Below are 23,063 nucleotides of genomic sequence, written 5' to 3'. Positions count from 1 at the left end.
GTCAGTGTATCTATCCGTGTATCTCTCTGTCTGTCTATCTGTCCCTTTGTCCTCTTGTCTATCTACTTATCCATCCATTCATCCATCTATCCATCCATCCATCCAATCATCTATATATTTGTCTGTCTATCTGTCTGGAAGTCTGTCAGTCTGTGTCTATCTATCTATCTATCTGTCTTCTAAGCCACTCATTACCACATCACCACTCCCTGCCACCACTCCAAGCCACTCTCCCTCATGCACAAGCCTCCCTTCTTCAAAAATACAGAGAAAATGGAAAGACCTGGAATTTCACCTGTAATTCTAGTGCCCGTGTGTGGCTTGTTTGAGAGGCAGCAGGTGTGTGTGTGTGTGTGTGTGTGTGTGTGTGTGTGTGTGTGTGTGTGTGTGTGTGTGTGTGGAGAGGCAGGCGAGGCAGGGTGAGGCAGGAAGGGAAGCGGGTAGGGTGAGATGGACTAGGGCGAGCAGGGGTAGGTAGGGAGGTAGAGAGAGAGAGGAAGAGACAGGTAGACAGACAGACAGGTAGAGAAGAAGGGAAAGATGATACAGGCAGAGAAAGACAGGCAGCAGACGTAGTGAGGCAGGAGGGAAGCAGATGGCCAAGCAGACAAGCAGGAAGCAGAGTGAGGTAGGAAGGGGGAGTGAGAATTAGGAGGAAATTGAGTTAGGTAGGGAGGATGAGGTAGGGAAGAAGGGAGGTAAATGTAAGAGAGAGAGAGAGAGAGAGAGGTAAGAAAATAGACAGCAGGAAATAGATAGGCAGGAGAGTAGGCATAGATAAAGAAAGCAGAGGTAAGGCAGGTAGACAGTGAAATTAGCAGGGAGGTAGATAGATAAGGAAGGCATGGGTGAGGTAGATAGTGTTAGGCAGTGTAAGGCAGGTGGGTGAGGTAAGGGAGGAAAAATGAGAGGGTGATATAGGCAGGGAATTAGACAGATAGATAGATTGATGGATTAGATAAATAGATAGATAGGGAGGCAGGGGTAAGGATGGTAGGCAGAGGTAGGCAGGGGTGAGGCAGGAAAAACGTGAAGATAAACAGATTAATTGCATAATATAATCTAGGTCACTTCCTGCCACACCCTTTATGTTCACACTCTCTCTCTCTCTCTCTCTCTCTCTCTCACTACTTCCTCCAGTATCTCACTTTATTTTTTTCCAATTTTCTTCCCTTTTTTTCCTTATTCCTTCGGCCCTTTTTCTGCAAATGACATTTTTTTTCTTTTTTTTTTTTAATAATTTTTCGTAGCTAATTCATACTCTTCACTCAAACAATATAATGCGTTTTTTTTTTTTTTTTTTTTTGTGACCAAAATCACTAACCCCTTTCTGCCCAGTCAATGGTTGGTGTAGTCAGATTGGGGGGTTAATTTGACTAGTAACCAAGGAGATTCAGACCTGTCTCATGAATAAGGCTTGTCGAATTTCACGCGACCTCGAATTGGGCCATACTTGTCGATTGAGGAAGCCTCTGAACACCTTTTCTTACGCGATTTATTTTGTTTATTACACCTTACTCTCCGCATCTGTGTCACTTAAATCCTTCCATTATCGCCATACTCTGGATAAATAGCGAACAAAAGGATATTAACCAACCGTATCCAAAAATAAATCGCTAAGGAAGAGGTGTTAGGGAGCTTCCTTAACCAACGAGATTACGAGAGAGTGTTGGGAAAATAATAGACCTGTTTAATCTGAGGAAATTAAATGGATGGCCTGACAGGAAAATAAATCGCTTAGGAAGTGGTGTTAGGGAGCTTGTGAAATTTTGATCGTGGTTGGTCTGACAAGAAAATAAATGGCTTAGGAAGTGGTGTTAGGGAGCTTCTGAAATTAAGTACGTGATTGGTCTGACGGTAAAATAAATTGTTTAGGAAGAGGTGTTAGGGAGCTTGTGAAATTTAGTACGTGATTTGTCTGACAGTACAATAAATCGCTTAGGGAGAGGTGTTAAGGAGAGGATATTATATATTGACCTTGATTGGCTTGACAATAAAATAAATCGCTTAGGAAGAGGTGTAACGGAGCTTGGGAAATTGTGACCGTGGTTGACCTGACAGCAAAATAAATCGCCTAAGAAGAGGTGTTAGGGAGCTTCTGAAATTTAGCACGTGATTGGCCTGACAGCAAAATACATCGCATAAAAAGAGGAATAAATCGCTAAAGAAGAGCTGTTAGAGAGCTCGAGAAATGAAGTACGTGATAGGTCTGACAGTGAAATAAATCGCTAAGGAATAGGTATTAGGGAACCTAGGAAATTAAATGCTGACCTTAGTTGGCCAGACAGGAAAATAAATCGCTTAGGAAGAGATGTTAGGGAGCTCAAGAAATTAAGTGATTGGCCTGACTGTAAAATAAATCGCTTAGGAAGAGGTGTTAGGGAGCTCAGGAAATTAAGTACATGATTGGCCTGACAGTAAAGTAAATCGCTAAGGAAGAGGTGTTAGGGAGCTTCTGAAATTTATCACGTGATTGGCCTGGCAGTAAAATAAATCGCCTAGGAAGAAAAATAAATCGCCAACGAAGAGGTGTTAGGGAGCTCGAGAAATGAAGTACATGATTGGTCTGACAGGAAAATAAATCGCTTATGAAGAGGAATAAGTCGCTTAAGAAGAAAATAAATCGCTTAGGAAGAGGAATAAATCGCTTACGAAGAGGTGTTAGGGAGCTCGGGAAAGGACTGACCGTGGTTGGCCTGACACGAGAGCTGCACGGACGCCCCCTCTGCCAGCGGCCCCAGAGTGTTGCCTTCCAGTGGGCGCCCTTTTCCGTCCGTGAGTGAGACCGTCCATACTGAATCTGGAAGGGAGGAGAGCCTGTGAGAGAGAGAGAGAGAGAGAGAGAGAGAGAGAGAGAGAGAGGGGTAAGTGATATAATTCCCAACACTGTCCGTACTGAATTGAGAGAGAGAGAGAGAGAGAGAGAGAGAGAGAGAGAGAGAGAGAGAGAGAGAGAGAGAGAGTGTTTATGTGTACGACTGTGTGCGTTTATATCAGTGTGTACATGTGCGTGTGTGTGCGTGTATGAGGACCCTCGAGCCCAACCCTTTACCTAAAATCCCTTAAATTCCTCTACATTAGTTTCCAGTCAGTCGCCCATTAATCCCTAAAATCTCTCTCCCTCCCCCTCCCCCCTCCCCTCCCCTCTTCCATTTTCATATCCTCCCCTTCGCCTCTCTCTCTCTCTCTCTCTCTCTCTCTCTCTCTTCTTTTCCCTTTGACCTTCCTCCTCTCCCCTTTCCTTTTCCCTCCACTTTCCTCTCCCCTCCCCCCTGCTTCTCCTTTCCCTCCACTCCCCTTCACCCTCTTCCTTTTCCTCCCCCTCCCTTCTCCCCATACCTCCTTCCCCTCCTCTCCTCCATCCTCTTCTATCCCTCCTCCTCTCGTTCCCCCCCCCTCCCCGCCATTTTCACTCTCTCTCTCTCTCTCTCTCTCTCACACACACACACACACACACACACACACACACACACACACACACACACACACACACACACACACACACACACACACGCTTCTCTCCTCTCCCCTCTTAGTCTAAGCTGTTCTCAAATCTCCTCTTCCCAGTGCATCTCTCTCCCCTCGCCCTCTCTCCTCAGTTCCTCCCCTCACTTCCCCTCACCCTGTCATTCTCTGTCTGTCTCTCTGTCTGTTTCTCTCTCTCTCTCTCTCTCTCTCTCTCTCTCTCTCAGACTCATTCCCCTCACCCTCCCTCTTCCTGTTTCATCCTCCCTTCACTTCCCCTCACCCATTCTCCCCTCTCATCCCTTCTCCTCCTTATCTCCCCTCCTTCACTCCCCCATAACTCCCTCATCTTTTCCCGTAACTCTCTCCATCTCCCCCTCTCTCCTCCTCCCCCTTTCCCCTCCCTCTCTCACACCGCACCCTCCACCGCTTTCCTTTCTCCTCCCCCTTTCCTCCTCCCCCCCTCCCCATCCCTCCCCATTTATCTCCCCAATTCTCTCCCCACAGACTTCGAATTTAATTTCCAAAAGACAGAATATATGAGCCAGGGAATCCATATATTTTTTCTAGGCGAAGATTGTGCCCTTGATCTCTCTCTCTCTCTCTCTCTCTCTCTCTCTCTCTCTCTCTTATTCTTACTCTCACTAGACGAATCTTTTTTATTTTTTAGTTTTTTATGTAGGATTTTCCCTACTATTCTCGACTCTATAAATTTGGATTCTCATATATTTTCGTGAATTTCGGAATGTCTCGCTCACATTAATATCGATACTATTAAAATTTTAGCTACATTTGAATATTAAAATTTGGAGATAGGTTTATTTTTTGAGTTAATGATTCTTTTAATGGCCAAAATTAATGCCTATCCGGGTCCACCATTGTTTTTTTTATCGAAACAATATATCATGGAGGGAAGGTGGGGTGTGGAGGGAAGGGGGGGGTATGGAGGGAAGGGTGGTATGGAGGGAGTATTTAGGGAAGGAAGGGGTATGGAGGGAAGGGGGGTATGGAGGGAGTATTTAGGGAAGGAAGGGGTATGGAGAGAAGGGAGGGGGGTAATGGAAGGAAGGGGAGAGTATGGATGGAAGGGAAGAGTATGGAGGGAAGGGGGGGTATGGAGGGAAGGTGGAGGTATGGAGGGAAGGGGAGGGGTAAATTGTGTTATGTAAAAAGTCGAACAGATGTGATAAAATGATAGGGAATTATGATAAAATGGTCGAGAATTGTTATAAAAGAATAGCGAATTGTGAAAAAAAAAAATGGAAATTTGTGATAAGAAAATAGAAAATTGTGATAAAATAGCAGAAAATTGTGAAAAATGGAAAATTGTGATAAAAGAAGAAAAACTGTGATGAAATGGTCGAAAATTGTAAAAAAAAAGAAAAGAAAATTTTGATAATATAATAGGTAATTGTGATAAAATAATAGAAAATTGCGATAAAATAGTAAAAAATTGTGATTAAATAATAGAAAATTTTGATTAATATAAAATTGTGAGACAGTAGTAGAAAATTGTGATAAAATAATAGAAAAGTGTGATGAAATAAGAGAAAATTTTTGATAAAATAACAGGAAATAGTGATAAAATAAAATAAAAAATTGTGATAAAATGATAGAAAATAGCGATAAAATAGTAGAAAAATGTGATAATAAAAAATGGTGATAGAAATGAGAGAAAAATTGATTAAATAATAGAAAATTGTGATAAAATAATAGAAAATTGTGATAAAATAATAGAAAATTGTGATAAAATAATAGAAAATTGTGATAAACAGAAAATCGGGGAAAAATAGAAGATTGTGATGAAGTAAGAGAAATAGCGATAAAATGATAGAAAATTGTGACAAAATAATAGGAAATTGTGATAATAAAATAGGATACTGTGATGAAATCATGTAAAATTGTAATAGAATAATAGAAAATTGTGATAAAATAAGAGAAAATTGTGATAGAATACTAGGAAAATTGAGCTAAGGAGAAAATTTTGAAATAATGAGGAAAAAAATAGTATAACATTATATGATCCATCGACCCAGTGTGAATGAAACAGAGGAGCAGAAAATGTGAAAGTTATGGAAAACAGCGAAAAAAAAATTGAGTAAATAAATAAATAGATAAACAAAATAATGAAGAAAAGTGCAAAGAAAGTGGACGATAAAGAAGAAATAATAAAAAATAATAAAGGATAGAATTACAAGATAAAAAAAATTGATAAACTGTGAAAGGAAATCTGAGAAGAATTGAAAAAAATAGCCCGAAGATAAATACAATAATTATAATAGAAGGATAAATGAAAGGTTAGGATATTCAGAAAGAGAGAGAGAGAGAGAGAGAGAGAGAGAGAGAGAGAGAGAGAGAGAGAGAGAGAGAGAGAGGATAATTGACTGAGAATTGAATTAGCAAGGGGTTCTGGGCAGAGAGAATATACTGAAGGAATAGCTGACAGAGGTAGATGGATTAGAGAGAGAGAGAGAGAGAGAGAGAGAAAGGGTACATACTTAGTGATTGATAAATAAAGAAAAAGTGATTAGAAAGAGAAATTTACTGACATCGACACAACAGATCACGAGAGAGAGAGAGAGAGAGAGAGAGAGAGAGAGAGAGAGAGAGAGAGTCACACACGCTATCCGGTCATAAATTTAATAGAAAGACTAACTTATTCTCTAGTTATTAAAGTTTTTAGAATGACAAAAGATTAAGAAGGGGAGAGCAAAGTAATAGGCTCTCCCCCACCCTCCAGACTCTCCGGAAATAAGCCGTACAGGAAAATGGGGAGAAGTAACACCTTGCAAGACCGAAAAGCTAGAGGGAAATGTTGTAGGAAGGGTAGAATGTAGTACTAAGATTTATTGAGGTATTAATCCTTGTACATATGATTGATTCTGTTCATTGTTCACATTATATCTTTGCCTGTCAGTCTATCGGCATATCTGTCTGTCTGTTTATCTATCAGCATATCTATGTATTTATCTCTTACTGTAGCGATTTATTTATCTATCTGTCTTTATATACCATCCATCTCTCTCTCTCTCTCTCTCTCTCTCTCTCTCTCAGTCTGTCTCTGTATCTATATCTATCATTTATATTTATCCAGGCATATTCTGATGAAACGTGGGAGTACCATAACACCAATTTTTTCACTAGGTACCAAGGAGCAGGAGCCTTTTTTTCACTAGGTACCAAGGAGTAGGAGCCTTATCTTTTTTTTTTCATTAGGTACCAAGGAGTAGGAACCTGACTTTTTTTCACTAGGTACCAAGGAGCAGGAGCCTTTTTTTCACTAGGTACCAAGCAGTAGGAACCTGACTTTTTCACTAGATACCAAGGAGTAGGAACCTGACTTTTTCACTAGATACCAAGGAGTAGGAACCTGACTTTTTTCACTAGGTACCAAGGAGTAGGAACTTTTTTTTTTCACTAGGCACCAAGGAGTAGGAACCTTTATTTTTCACTAGGTACCAAGGAGCAGAAGCCCTTTTTTCACTAGGTATCAAGGAGCAGAGCCTAACTTTTCACTAGTAACCAAGGAGTAGGAGCTAATCTAATCACCTACATCAGTTACGGAAAATGAATGCGTTGAGAATGTATAATATATGAGGACAGTACGAGACTATTGATATTACTACTTTGGCCCTCTAGGGGAAGTATTGTCTCCTTAGCACCTTTTCTTTGGCGATTCATTGTGCTTATTACACTTCAAATCATTCTTTTTTCATATGGTTAAAGATATTCCCCAGTACCCTCTCCTGGGCGATTTATTTTTCCTGTTACACTATTATTCTCGTTTTTTTCTTTTTTTATATACATTTCAGGATAATCCCAACACCTCTTCCTTAGCGATTTATTTTGCCTATTGCACTTGATTATTCTTGTTTTCTTTTTAAATCCATCGATCCATCTATACTGTATATCTCTTTGTTTATCTATCAGTCTGTCTATTTGTTTACCTGTTTTGCACTCCAACGCTTAGTCATTTTCTCATATCCATCATCTTCACCTCCCGTCCTTTCATTTTCGTTCATTTTCCCAACATTCTTCATTTTCGTCTTTGCTATCTTTTTCGGATGATGCATTTTTACCTCTCTCTCTCTCTCTCTCTCTCTCTCTCTCTCTCAGATTTTTACTCATGTATTCATCCCTCTCCTCATAGATCTTTAATTACGTGTTCATCTCTCTCTCTCTCTCTCTCTCTCTCTCTCTCTCTCTCTCTCTCTCTCTCTCGCCAATTTTTACTCATGTATTCATCCCTCTCCTTCTCATAGATCTTTAATTACGTGTTCATCTCTCTCTCTCTCTCTCTCATATATATACTGTATATATATATATATATATATATATATATATATATATATATATATATATATATATATATATATATATATATATAGCCAGCCCTCTATAAAAATTTCCTGTATCTGTTTATCTATTTACTTAGCATCCAAGTGGTGACATGTGAAGGGGTGTGACAGGAAGAATTCTAAACCTCAGGGAACGGGTTATTAAAATATGTCCAGAATTAGGTATATATAAAAAAATCACAAGCTAAAATGTATTAAAAAAAAAAAAACAAAAAAAATCGAAAAATATAGTCGGAAAACAGAAGCAAGGTCGAGTGATCCAATAAGACAGAGGACGAAATAATTTGAAACTTCGGGACGTCATAAAGTTAAATATACGAGTACGGAAATTACACGGGTGACGCCGCCATATATTTTCGTTCTGTGGCATAATGTATCGTTCGCTTCGGGTGGTGGGGGCTGGCGCGTGTGGGGGTTGCTGTTGTTGTTGTTGTTGTTTGTTGTTATTGTTGTACCTCATTCTTCCTTAGGTAGGAAAGAGAGGGAGAGATGATGATGATGATGGTGGTGGTGGTAATAATAATAATAATAATAATAATAATGATGATGATGATGATGATAAGATTGTTGTTGTTGGTTGCGGTCATGTTATTATTGTGTTGTTTATTGTTATTGTTTTTTGTTGTTTTGTTTTTGATGGTGGGAGGGGGGAGGCGCAGGTGTGGTGGTGGTGGTGGTGGCGATGAGTGTGGTGGGCAGGTGTGGCGGAGATTGGTCAGGAGGTGGTGGTGGCGAATGGGGTAGTGATGGGGATAGTGGTGGTGGTGGCGAATGTGGTTGTGATGGGAATAGTGGTGGTGGTGATGCGGTGGTAGGCCGGTGTGGTTGTGGTGATAGTGGTGGAGGTGGGCAAGTGTAGTGATGGTGGTGATAGTTGTGGTTGTTTGAAGATTTTTTTTTCTTATATCAGGAAAAAAAAAAAAAAAATGAGGTTAACCGTAGTAGGCCAGTCCTACAGGGGTGACTAAAGTGCAAAAATAAGACAAGGATAGCAGGGAAGAAGGCTAGACAGTCCATTCCCCGAGGCCCAAAGATCTACGACCACGAAATGACCCTACACAACTTCTCATGCCACCACTTGCCCACCAACACCGGGCCGTCCGTACTGAAGCGTGTTAGGGTCATTTTATTCGTGATTAGTGTGATGGTGTTAGTAGGATTTCTCTCTCTCTCTCTCTCTCTCTCTCTCTCTCTCTCATATTTTGAATTTTACACAAGCGACCACTAGACGATACTTATCAGAGAATAATAATAATAATAATAATAATAATGATAACAACAACAATAACAACAACATTAATAATAACAATAATAATAATAATAATAATAATAATCTCAAGCTAAATAAAATCATACGCTAAAGGACTTAAGACACTGTGAAGGAGTTGGAAATGTCTTAGGCAAATTCTCAGCCTGCTCCTTGCTCTAGCCGGGATTCGAACTAGCAGCCTTTAGCACAGCTGTATTTTTTTACCCTTTTCGCTTCGTGATCTGATTATTTGGTGGCGGTTTTATTATTGCTGTTATTAGTGTTATTCGTAATAATGATGATGATGGTGATGGTGGTGGTGGTGATGATGATGGTGGTGGTGGTGATGATAATGTTGATGGTGGTGATGATGATGATGGTGATGATGGTAATATTGATGGTGATGATAGAAGTGATGATGATAGTGGTGATGGTGATGATGAAGATGATAGTGGTGATGATGATGATGATGATGGTGATGATGATGATGATGATGATGATGATATACCCACACCACCCTCGCCCATACCACCTTCCACACCAGTATCTTAGTATAGCATTCACGTCCTCAGTCTATATAATGTCTCTATCACACCAGTGAGAGAGAGAGAGAGAGAGAGAAGAATATAGATATTTCGTGGAGTGAAAATCTTGGTTCTGTAATATACTGTGTTTATGGGGTGTTAGGTGTGTGTGTGTGTGTGTGTGTGAGAGAGAGAGAGAGAGAGAGAGAGAGAGAGAGAGATGTATATATAACTTTTGTGGAGTGAAATTCTTGGTTTTTAATATACTTGTGTTTATGTCGTTATGAGGTTTTTGGTATGAGAGAGAGAGAGAGAATAGATTGCAATTTGGTAAAGGGAGAGAGTGTGGGACTGTGTGAGGAGTTACAGTATGTGAGAGAGTGAGAAAGGGTATGAAATAAGAAATGGGAAATAGATAAATAGATAGACAGATAGATAGAAAAATAAAATAGACAGATACATTGGTGGATGGATGAGATGTTATACAGTGGCGAAAAAGGAAAAAAAAAAACATAGAAGAGATGGATTTGCTGTAAGAGAGAGAGAGAGAGAGAGAGAGAGAGAGAGAGAGAGAGAGAGAGAGGATATATTCGAAGAGTTAAGATATGAGAATTTTACCAGCGGGATTTCAGTATTTTAAGAAGAGAGAGAGAGAGAGAGAGAGAGAGAGAGAGAGAGGAAGAAATTTCGAGGAGGCGGGGAATGAGGGGAAAATGAAGGAAGCAGAGAAAGAGGTAGATAGATAGATAAGAGAGAGAGAGAGAGAGAGAGAGAGAGAGAGAGAGAGAGAGAGGGGTCCAGAAGAGGAGACTTAATGGAAAAGGGTTGAGAGAGAAGTCGATTGATAGATTTGTAGATAGATAAATATAGATAGATGGATGGATGGATGAATAGATAGATATTAGAGAGAGAGAGAGAGAGAGAGAGCACTGTTCGATGCTTCAATGTTACTTTATCTCCTTAACTCACTCTGGTCTGTGTTTATGGAGGAGAGGGTTAAGTGGAGAGAGAGAGAGAGAGAGAGAGAGAGAGAGAGAGAGAGAGAGAGAGTCGGAGAAGTAAATCAGTCTTTATACTTTTGAATAATTTTACTACTTCCTTGAGAGAGAGAGAGAGAGAGAGAGAGAGAGAGAGAGAGAGAGAGAATAAATACAAATGAATAATTTTACTACCTCCTTTACTACCATCCTTTAACATCTCTACGACTGAAACTTTAATGCCCACCTCTATACCTTTAAAAAAAATCCCTAAATCCTCCCTTTAATTCCCCCTAAAATCCTAAAAATCTCCTTTCTCACTTGTAATCCCTTAAATAAATCCGCCTTGGCCATTTAGTATCGAATCTTAGTTAATCCTGTTTCGATTCCTTATAGATTTTTCGTCTTATGGATTCCTTTAAATTTTTGCACCCTATTCTTAAAGGCAGTTCTGTATCCCTTAAATCCTAAATCCTTCCCCATCTCTCTCTCTCTCTCCATAAATCCCCCTTAATCCCTCCCAAATCCTCCCTTATCACTTTGGGCCCATAGAGAGAGAGAGAGAGAGAGAGAGAGAGAGGGAGACTTAAAAATAATCCTTACATCTATTTATAAATTTTACCTTTCAGATTTTTAGCACCCCTTCCCCCTTTTAGGAATAATCGCAGTCCCTAAAATCCCTTAAATCCTCACCTGGTACCCTTAGAAGAACGCATTGTGACCAGGTAGGGGAGGAAATCTGAAGTGGACATTAACTTAAATCCGCTTGAAAATCCCCTTAAATTCCTCGTTAATTCCTAAAATCCCTTAAATCCTCACCTGGTACCCTTAAAAGAATACGTTGTGTCCAGGTAAGGAAGAACCGGAAGTGGACATTTGTGACTAATTATCTACTTAAATGTATCATACCTTAAAATTCCCTTAAATCCCCTTTAATTCCTTTAAATCTCTCGATAATCCCTAAAATCCCTTAAATTATTACCTGGTACAGTTCAACTTTTTCACTTTACTAGAACCCTTAAAACCACACTACCAGTACCTTAAAATTCCCTTAAATCCCACGTTAATCCCTAAAATTCTCACCTGGTACGCTTAGAAGAATGTGTTGCGTCAAGGTAGGGGAGGAAATCAGAAGTGAACATTAACTTAAATCCCCTTGAAATCCCCTTAAATTTCCCGTTAATCCCTAAATCCCTTAAATCTCTCGTTAATCCCTAAAATCCTTTAAATCCTCACCTGGTACCCTTAGAAGAATCCGCTGCGTCCAGGTAGGGGAGGAAATCTGAAGTGGACATTAACTTAAATCCCCTTAAATCTCTCGTTAATCCCTAAAACCCCTTTAAATCCCTTGTTACTGTAATTCCTTAAATCCCTCGTTAATGCCTAAAATCCCATAAAATCCCTCGTTAATCCCTAAAATCCCTTAAATCCCTCGTTAATCCCTAAAAACCCTTAAATCCTCACCTGGTACCCTTAGGAGAATGCGCTGCGTCCAGGTAGGGGAGAGCCGGAAGTGGACTCTACACCTGTATTCCGCCTCGTCCTCCTGTCTCACCTTTCGTATAATTAGCGAGGTTCCCCCCCCGCTCAACGCCACCCTCGCCCCCACGCCCACGCCCACGCTGCCTCGGTCCAGGTTAGCGCGGGCGTCGAAGCTGTGTGAGAGAGTGAGAAAGTGAGAGAGAGTGAGAGAGTTATGGATGTGGGAAAGTGAGAGAGAGGGTGAGAGTTACGGCTGTGGGAAAGTGTGAGAGAGAGTGAGAGTTACGGCTGTGGGAAAGTGAGAGAGAGAGTGAGAGTTACGGCTGTGGGAAAGTGGGAAAGTGAGAGAGAGGGTGAGAGTTACGGCTGTGGGAAAGTGGGAAAGTGAGAGAGAGGGTGAGAGTTACGGCTGTGGGAAAGTGGGAAAGTGAGAGAGAGGGTGAGAGTTACGGCTGTGGGAAAGTGGGAAAGTGAGAGAGAGGGTGAGAATTACGATTGTGGGAAAGTGGGAAAGTGAGAGAGGATGAGAGAAAGGGTGAGAATTACGGTTGCGGGAAAGTGGGAAAGTGAGAGAGGATGAGAGTTACGGCTGTGGGAAAGTGTGAGAGAGGGTGAGAGTTACGATTGTGGGAAAGTGTGAGAGAGGGTGAGAGTTACGTTCATAGGATAAGAGGCTTCGCAAAATCTCTTTAGTGATTTATTCTGCATTATTACACCTGAGCATTTTCCTCTTTGCTGTTTATCCTTATAGATTGACTGTATCTTTTATAAAGAGATTATGAGGTGTAAAAATAAATCTCCAAGGAAAAGGTGTTAAGGAATCTTCAGATTTACTTAAATGATAGTTAGTGTTAGCAGCGTTGTGGATTATGAGAAATGAGAGAGAGAGAGAGAGAGAGAGAGAGAGAGAGAGAGAGAGAGAGAGAGAGGTTAATTCTGGTGAAGTTTGGAGAGAAACTCGTTGGAAAAATCGGACGAGGATTGATATATGGATGGGTTGGTAGGTACGGCGAGAGAGAGAGAGAGAGAGAGAGAGAGAATTTATGAAGAAATACAACAGAGAATACATTTAATTCCATCACTTAATCCTGAAAATAATTACAGAAAAACTTTTAACATTTTTATTTTTTTCCATTTTTTTTTTTTTTGTCCTTTCAGCCCGAGGATTTTTTTATATATATATTTCTGGGTAACATCGGATTTGTTTTTTTTTTCACATGCCAAGTTTATTTTCTTATAGCTTGCGTCATACATATTTATTTATTTATTTATTTATTTTTATTCTTGGTCATGTTGTCTTCGGGGTTCGTGATTGTTATATTGTGGATTTTATTTTTTATTTTATATGTGTAGTTGATCAGGTGTGGAAAATAAACTCTTAGGAAGTACTTGTCTTTCTATCTGTCTATCTGTCTGTCTGTCTGTCTATCCATCTCTGCCTATATCTGTCTCTCTGTCCGTCTGTGTGTCTACCTGTCTGTATCTGTTTATCCATGTGTCTGTCTGTCTGTCTGTCTGTCCTTCTGTCTATATCAATCTATCCATCTCTGTCCATAACCATCTCTATCTATCCATCTATGTATCTGTGTGTGTATATGTCTGTCTGTCTGTCTATCTATCTATCTATCTGTCAGTCTTCCCGTATCCATCACCTTGTTAGTATACAGATCTCTTAAGTTATTGCCTCTAACGAAATAGTGGAAATAGACGAAAAAATAAGAAGAATTATCAGTAACGTAATAATATAAATAAAACTTAAATAATGAAACAGTATAAACATAGACATAAATAACGAAGCAACAGGAACAGAAAAATAACGAAATAACACGTAGAAGAACGAATAACGAAACAGGAGAAACTAAGCATAAATAACGAAAGGATAGAAATAAACAGAAGTAGCGAAATAACAGATAAATGACGGAATAACAGAAATAAATCACTAAATAAGAGAAAATAGGCATAAATAACGAAATGATAGAAATAAACAGAACTAGCGAAATAACAGAAAAATAACGGAAGAACAGAAATAACTCACGAAATAAGAGTAAATAGGCATAAATAACGAACGGACAGAAATAAGCAGAAATAGCGAAATAACAGATAAATGACGGAATGACTGAAATATCGACCTAAATAACAAATCACAACTCGTGCATCGGATTCTCGGTCGCCGTTCTTCTCCTCGGCGGATCGTGGCTGCAATCCGGGCCCCGTTCGCCTAAGTACACGCCTTCAATCCGACTTGCCCTCACCTGCCGCGATTTTTGTCGTTCTTGTGAAGGTGGCATGAGTCTTGTTTATGAGTTGCAGCGAAGGAGGAAGAAGGAAGGAAGGGTGGGGGGGGACTGAGGAAAGGAGGCGTGGAGGAAGAGAAGTAGTGGAGGAAGAGGAGGAGGAGGAGTGGAGGAAGAAGAAGAGGAGTAGTGGAGGAAGAGGAGGAGAAGCGGAGGAAGAGGGAAAGGAAGTGGGGGGGAAGGAATTGAGGAAAGGAGTGCAGGAAGAGGAGGGAGCACAAGGGATAACAAACTGCAATAAATCCTGAAGGAGGAGAAGGAAGGACGGAGAGAAGGAGAGAGAGAGAGAGAGAGGGGGGGGGGAGGATGGGAAAGCGGGAAAAAAAGGCTGGAAATTAGCAGAGAGAAGAAAGAAATGAGGAAAGAACTGAGACAGGAAAAGTATGATGAGAAAAGAAGAGGTGAATAAAGAATAGATAAATATAGATAGATAGAGAGAGAGAGAGATAGATGTGTGTATATGCATGCGAAATATTTCGTTCCGTTGGAGAGAGAGAGGGAGAGAGAGAGAGAGAGAGAGAATAAAAAGCGGAGAAGGGAGGGAACGCAATTGAGATAATGGATAAAAAACGAAATTTAAGAGAGTAAATAACTGAATTAGAGGGAAGCAGAAGATTAAGAACTGAGAGAGAGAGAGAGAGAGAGAGAGAGAGAGAGAGAGAGAGAGAGTAAATAAGGAAGGAAATAAGACAAACATAAGCAAAAAAAAAAAAAAAGGTGCAACTCCTTCACTCCGAGGACGAATTATTTTAGTTTATTCTTGCAAAACCTACACACACACACACACACACACACACACACACACACACACACACACACACACACACACACACACACACACACACACACACAGAGCAGTTTCCCTTCCTCACCATTTTTACCTAACCCCTTCCATAATCCATCCAAGTCTAATTATTATTTTTTTCTACTTCCTCTGTCATATGCATTTTCATTTTCGCATATTTTCTTTTATAATATCAACCTCTTTACCTTGTCACAAAAATTTTCATTGATATAAATAACATAAAATTACATCTCCCAGTCTTACTAACATTCTTTCCTCCATAATCTTTCCCTGTTCATTATTTCATCGTCTTTTTTTCAGGTTATAAATGCCGTAAATATTGAACATTCCTTCTCAAATGCTTTCGTTCAACTTTCTCCCTGTTCATCGTGTCACATAAATTTTCTAAGTCTACAAATGCCACATATATCTTTCAGTGTTTTTCCTCTTCTTTCGTCCTTATATACTTCTGTTGATTTTATCGTCCTAATGTTATAAATGTCTTCCAACCCTTCTCATCTGCATAGATAGATGGATAGATGGATATGTAGACTGATAGATATACAGATAGAAGATAGATATGTAGACAGATAGATATATAGTTAATGATAGAAGTGTGGTGATGATGATGGCGATGATTGTGAAGAAGATGGTCATTCATCATCATTTATTATTATTATTAATATTATTATTATTATTTTTATTATTACCATTACTGTTATATTTTCACTATTGTTATTTTTATTATTATCATCATCATTAATATTATCGTTATTTTTATTTTTTATTTAGTTTTATAATCTCCTCTTATTTCATCTTCAAGACACAATGACTTTCTTATCGTTGTGTTTACATAGCTGAAGGGAAGAGGCGAGGAAGAGAGGACAAAGGAAGACGCTTAATTGGAGGAATAATAAGAAACTGAGAAGAAGCGACAAAGGAGGAGGGGGAGAAAATGAAGGAGGAGGAGGAGGAAGAGGAGGAGGAGTGGTAGTAGAATTGAGGAAGTGTGATGGACGGAAGAAGAAATGAGAGAGAGAGAGAGAGAGAGAGAGAGAGAGAGAGAGAGAGAGAGAGAGAGAGATGATGATGACGATGATAGGGATGAAGAACAACAAAGAATAAACGACGAGAAATATGAAGGGGGCGATAATAGACCAGACAACGAAAGAAGCTGAGAATTAGGAAGAAAGAGGAGGAAAAGAGATGTGAAAAGAGAAAAAGAGAAGAGAGGAAGAAGAGAAGAGGAAATAAACAGTAGAAAAGAGGAGAAAGAATAAGGTATAAGAGAAAAAAAATGAACTAAAGAAGGACAAAAAAATGAAAAAAAAAATTGGAGAACTTATAGAAAAATAGATAAATAGATAGACAGACAGACAGACAGACACAGAGATAGACAGAGAGACAAAGGACAGAAAGGCAGACCCAGGCAGACAGAAAAAGAGAGAGACAAACGTGTAGACAAAGAGCAAGACAAAGCGGGAGGAGAAGAAGGAAGAGGAAGAGGTATTTTGAGACGGAAAGAGGTGAAGAGGAGAAGAGAGCCAAGTAATTAGAGAAAATAAAAAATAAGAACAGAGCGAAAAATGAAAATACCATGAATGACAAGATGAGTGAGAGAGAGAGAGAGAGAGAGAGAGAGAGAGAGAGAGAGAGAGAGAGAGAGAGGAATGCAATAGAGTTGGTTACATGAATGTGCATATCCTCTGAACACACACACACACACACACACACACACACACACACACACACACACACACACACACACACACACACACACACACACACACACACACACACACACACACACACACACACTCAACTCCCCCAAGTCAGTGCCTATTTACACACAGCCCTAAATTGTAAAAGTGAGGAAGCAAGCTATGTAAATGATATGCAAAGTGGAGAGGTGGGGAGGTGGTGTTTGGCTGGGGGGTGGGGTGGGGGGAGAAAGAGTGGGGTGATGTGGTGGTGGTGGGGAGATAGATGAAGGATTGGGAGGGGTAGAGATGGGAGGGAAATGGGAGAGTTGATGGAAGAGAGAGAGAGAGAGAGAGGGGGGGGGGAAGGGAGAAGGAAGAGAAAGAGGTGGGTATATAAGAATTAGTGTTTGAGGGCAGAGAGAGAGAGAGAGAGAGAGAGAGAGAGAGAGAGACCACACAGATCTTACGTCTGTGGTAGTTATACAGCCCCCTATTCATGTCGGGTAAGGCGATTCCCAAACACCTTCTCCTTAGCGATTTATTGTTGGATATGGCTGGTTAATATCCCTTTCTGTGTTACCAGTGTAGAGTATGGCGATGTTTGAATGATTTATACAACACAGACTAAGATAGAAAGGTATAATAAATAAATCGCTTAGGAAATAGATAAATAAATAGGTAAAATAAATCGGTCAGGAAAAGGTGTTAGGCGGCCCTTGGTGTTATGATCAGTTTACCTTAATTTGCCTTAGGATTTTCGTCCTCTTGCAGTTTATTTCACGTAGCTCAGTGGTAGATTAGACAGCGCTACGGTTTTGCATCCTTTCATTAGCACTTCTTCGTGACTATCACAGTATTGTAGTGTATACCTCTTATTATAACTCAGAGATTGTGGGCTGGCAGATTTAGAGAGAGAGAGAGAGAGAGGATTGGAAGGGAGGGAAGTAGGAGGAAAAAAAGAGAGGAAAAAGGGTTGGAGAGAGAAGGAAATGAGGCAGAGGGAGTGAAGAGGAGGAAAGAGAAAAGTGAGAAAGGAAGGAAGAAGGAAATGAGGGTGAGAGGGAAGGAGGTGACAAGAGGAGGAGAGGAATGAGGAAGGGGGAGAAGAGGGAGAGGAAGAGGGAATGGGGAGAAGAGGAAATGAGTTGGTGGGGGGGGGAGAGGAGGAAGGAATGGGGAGGAAATGAAGGGGAATGTGGAGAGGTGAGGAGGAAGGGGAAGAGGAGAGGAGGAGGGAGAAAGAAGAGAAAAACAGGAAGAGAGAGGAAAAGGAAGGAAGAAGAGTGGGAAAGGTAGAAAAGGAGAGAGAGAGAGAGAGAGAGAAAGAAAGTTGGAGCGGAAGTAGAGGAAATGTGGAGATGTGGAGGAATGCATGAGGGAAATGGGAGAAGGAAATAGGAAATTGAGCGAGAGAGATGAACAAAGGGGGAGAGAGAGAGAGAGAGAGAATCAAGGTAAATGACAGTAGAGAAAGAAACCAGAGACAGACAGGCGATGTTAGTTGAGAGAGAGAGAGAGAGAGAGAGAGAGAGAGAGAGAGAGAGAGAGAGAGAGTGATAAAACAAAATAAAGAGGTAATAAAGAGAGAGACAAGAGGGAAGCGATTATGAGGACGGCGTGTGGGACTTAAGAAAATTCTCTCTCTCTCTCTCTCTCTCTCTCTCTCTCTCTCTCGCTGTGTGTGTGTGTGTGTGTGTGTGTGTGTGTGTGTGTGTGTGTGTGTGTGTGTGTGTGTGTGTGTGTGTTTGTACCTGTATCATTCATTTTACCTTTCCGGAGTGAGTCGTAAGATCTTTTGAGGTACTACTTGTCCTTGTAACTTCCTGTAACTGACTTATTTTTTACCTGATAATTTATTTACCTGTGCTTACCTGTCAGTTGCCTTATCTTTCTCGTTATGGTTAATTAACTTTATAATTATTCTTTCTTATTGTTAATTATTTTTGCATTTTTTTAAGGTATATATAGCTAGAGTGGTGGGTAGGTGAGGAGAGAGAGAGAGAGAGAGAGAGATAGATAGATAGATAGAGAGAGACAGACAGACAGACAGACAGAACGAAGACAATAGTAAGAAGGAAAGAGGAAGAAGGAATTAGTTGAAAGAAAATGGGAGAAGAAAGAGAGAAAGACAGAGAGCCGGAAGGAAGATGAGAGGAAAGCTATTGGAGTAGGAAGGAGTAAAGAAGGGAGGGAGAGAGAGAGAGAGAGAGAGAGAGAGAGAGGAACGGACGATAAATGAAGGGGAGAGGAAAGAAGAAGAAGGAAATTGTTTGTGTGTGTGTGTGTGTGTGTGTGTTAAGGTGTTTTTTTGGCATTTTAATAATAATAATAATAATAATAATATTATTATTATTATTATTATTATTATTGTTATTATTATTATTATTATTATCATCATCATCAGTAGTAGTAGTAGTAGTAGTATTTAATAGTGATAGTAGCATTAATACTGATTTTATTGTTTTGTTTACAGCGGTTCTCTCTCTCTCTCTCTCTCTCTCTCTCTCTCCCTTCTTTATCCTCTTATCTGCCCCAGTCTTTGTTCCATATCTTTTTCTCTTACCAGTATTAATATCCGTCTTTGTTAATTTTTCCTTTATTTCTTTCTTCTCTGTTTATCTTCCATTCTCTTATCTCTTCATTCTGTTTAATTTTCTCTCACTCCTTTATTTTTTCACTCATGTCTTCATTTTATTTCTATTTTCCTTCCTTTCTCCTCTGTTTCTCGTTTCTCTTCGACTGTCTTTCTTTTATATTCTGTCAGTTTCTATCAGTTTAGATTTCTTTCCTTTCTCTCTTTCTTTCTTCTTGGCTGTTCTGTCTTTCTTTCTTCTGTCTATTTCTGTCTGTTTCTTATGACTGTTTCTTTGTCACTATTATTAATATCCTCTGCGTCTGTCTTTATTTTTGTTCTTTTCTCTCTCTGTGCCTCTGTTTATGTCTGTGATTGTCTGTTTGTCTCTGTGTTTGTCTGTTTCTCTCCTTTGTCTGTCTATGTTTGTCTTTCTCTTTCTCTGTGTTTTCATTTTATTTCTGTTTCTTTCTTTTTTTCAGTCTGTCTCTTCATCTTTCTGTCTCCCTGACTAATAAATTGATTGGCTGCTTAATTGAATGAGTGGATGGTTGAGTGATAGACTGACTGATAGGCTGAATAAATTACCGATTAAATTGTGATTAACTAAAAGACTCACTAATTGACTAACTAATTGAGCGATAGACTGATTAATTAACCTATGAATTGTTAGACTAAATTGCTCCTCGAATTGGGTCATTAACTGGTTGACTGATTGGGGTGATTAGTGATTGGCTAACTGGTTACTAAGACTGAAAAAAAAAACTAACACTGACACTTTGATCTATCGAGTGAGTGGATGGTATTACGTTGCCTTAGGAATGGCCTGAAATATAAGTAACAGTACCATAGGACGAGTGAAATGGTTTCCTGATGTGGTTGTGGGTGTGGGTGTTGGTATGGATGTGGGTGTGGGTGTGGGTGTAGATGTGTGGGTGTGGGTGTGGATGTGGGTGTATGTGTGGGTGTGGGTAAGGGTGTGGAGGTGGGTGTGGGTGTAGGCGATGGTGTGGGTGTTTGTGGGTGTGGGTGTAGGAGATTAATTAACTGAATAATCTAACTTAACTGATAGACAAACTTAATTCTCGTGTCCTAACAACTCCCAACTCTCTGACTGACCAGCTGAAAATCTGATCCACTAACACTCAATCGGGTGAGTGGATGGTGGCTGGACTGACCTTAGGAATGGCCTGGATGTGTGACTGAGGTACCAGAGGACGAGGGAAGCGGTGTCGTGGTGTGAGTGTGGGTAGCGGCAGGGCAATCTAGCAGTGTCCCCCCTCACCACGCTCAGAGAAATTATCGGACCTGTGGAAGAAAACGGAGAGGGGTTAAGTTTGAGGTGTTTTTTCTTTTGCTTTTTTTTAAATTATTTTATTTTGTGCGTATCGACTGCACGTGGAATTAATCTTTCAGGCAGTGTACCTTCGTATCATATTGTCTTAGTGGATTTGTGAAAGAATAGGAAGAAGAGGGCTAGATTTATGCCCATTTTCTTTCTTCTTCTTCCTCCTCTATTTTTTTTTTTTTTTAGCATATTGTCTTCAGCTGTCTTGAATGGATCTTGAAATTGTGTCTTTCTTCACATTTCTTTGGGGTGGAGATAGTTTGAAGGCTTACAGTTTTAGGGTCGTAAAACACACACACACACACACACACACACACACACACACACACACACACACACACACACACACACACACACACACACACACACACAGGTTATGCAAGACTCCCTTTGTGTGTATGTGTTTTTTTTTTCTGCTTTTCAAAATTTCCAAAAAAAGTTCATGGTGATTTTGGGCCACTTGATGACTTGCTTCGTCATGGGGAAAATTCACTAATCATTATTTTTCGTTTTCCTCGTTTCCTTTTTTTTTTTCTTTTTTGCTCCTACCATCACCAGTTCAATTAATTTTCCTAATCTCCTTTCGTTGCTATGGGGATATGAGGGAAAGGGACGCCTACTTCCGGTGACACTGATACTTCCGGTCGGCTTCTCTGCCCCGTATCTTCGAGGTATTTTTCAGACCCCCTTCCTTGCTTGCTTGCTTGCTTGCTTGCTTCCCTCCTTCCATCCATCCATCCTTCCTTTCTTCCTTCCTTCCTTCCTTCCTTCCATCCATCTATCCATCTATCCTTCCTTCCTTCCTTCCTTCCTTCCTTCCTTCCCTCCTTCCCTCCCTCCCTCCCTCCCTCTCTACTTTCCTCCACATTAGCCTAAGTACTTCCAGCAAACAATTCCACCTCCTTTCCTCCTACTTCCATGTACTTGCCTTTTGTATTCTTAAGTAGGTTTTTGAGAGAGAGAGAGAGAGAGAGAGTGTCATCTTTCCCTTCATCACACACATTAACAATTTTTGGTCGTGGAAGAAAAGAGTTGATGATGAGGGAAGGAAGGAAGGAAAAAATAGAGAAAGGAAGGAAGGAAGGAAAGAACGGTCAAGGGAAGGAAGGAAGGAAGGAAGGAAGGAAGGAAAGAATGAACAAGGGAAGGAAGGAAGGAAGGAAAGAATGAACAAGGGAAGGAAGGAAGGAAGGAAAGAATGAACAAGGGAAGGAAGGAAGGAAGGAAGGAAAGAATGAACAAGGGAAGGAAGGAAAGAAAGAATGGGGAAAGGAAAGAAAGAAGAAAGGGGGGGAGTAAAATAATGGAAAGGAGACCATTTGAAAGAGAAAATGGAAGGAAAAAAGGAAATGATATAGAAGAGCTTAAAGAAAGGAAAGGAGGAGGGAAGGAAGGAGCCAGGCAGTAGTTAGGAAGGAAGGAGGGAAAGAAAGAAGGAAGGATCGTCGTGCAGGTATCAGGAAGGAGGGAGTGAAGCAGCGAAGGAAGGAAGGAAAGAGGGAAGGAACCTGAGCGCAATAATTGTAAATATGGAAGGAGAATAAATGGTAGGAGGGAGACGTAAGTAATAGAAAGATATGACTCAGTGGGAAAGAAACAGTCTGGAGAGAGAGAGAGAGAGAGAGAGAGAGAGAGAGAGAGAGAGAGAGAGAGAGAGAGGCCAAGGAAAATGCAGGTTAATTAAAAAATAATTTGGACACAGGTAATTTCAGCTCTGACATGTGCAGATTACAATTACACAAAAAATTTATTGTTTTTTTTGTTATATTTGTTTGTCTGGGAGAAGAGGCAAGGGATTCAGGGGTAGGAGAGGGAGGAGAAGGAGAGAATGAAGGAGGGAAGTGGAGGAAAATGGGATGGGAGAGGGAAGGGAGGGAGGGAGAGGATGAGAGGGAAGGAAAGGGGTAGGGGGAAAGGGAGAGAGAGTGAGGGAGGAGATGGGGAGAAAGAAGGAGGAAGGGAAGCAGGGAATAAAAGACTTGAGAGAGAGAGAGAGAGAGAGAGAGAGAGAGAGAGAGAGAGAGAGAGAGAGAGAGAGAGATGATCCGGTCCTAGTGCGTAATGAGGTAAGCACAAAGGGCCGACTATGGTATTGTGACAGTGAATAGATAGATTGATGGCAGGGTGGGTAGATGATAAAGTGGATAGATAGACGCGTGAGTGGGTATTCAAGCAGGTAGATAGATAGATAGATAGATAGATAGTAGATAGGGATGGATGGATAGATAAATTGATAGATAGATTGGTGGGTAGAGAGATGGACAGATGGTTGTGTGATTAGGTGAAAGAGTGGATGGATAGATGCAT

At 40.4% G+C, this 23,063-nt stretch overlaps 1 protein-coding gene across 1 annotated transcript in view; it reads right to left on the bottom strand.

Moving 5' to 3' along the window:
- LOC145391033 (uncharacterized) overlaps positions 1-23,063 on the bottom strand; it is a 153,965-nt gene that overhangs the window by 60,353 nt on the left and 70,549 nt on the right. The window contains exons 2-4 of the mRNA XM_080265765.1: positions 20,587-20,716; positions 12,038-12,228; positions 2,687-2,800 (exon numbers count right to left, since the gene is read on the bottom strand). Of these exons, the coding sequence (XP_080121891.1) occupies positions 2,687-2,800; positions 12,038-12,228; positions 20,587-20,716 (435 nt within the window). The remainder of the gene's footprint in view (positions 1-2,686; positions 2,801-12,037; positions 12,229-20,586; positions 20,717-23,063) is intronic.

This window comes from Coenobita brevimanus, chromosome 16 (genome assembly GCF_032717465.1).
Source record: "Coenobita brevimanus isolate Jiangsu-jjx chromosome 16, ASM3271746v2, whole genome shotgun sequence".
NCBI lineage: Eukaryota > Metazoa > Arthropoda > Malacostraca > Decapoda > Coenobitidae > Coenobita > Coenobita brevimanus.
The sequence above is the reverse complement of the archived record's forward strand: the minus strand, read 5'-3'. Positions and strand labels throughout refer to the sequence as shown.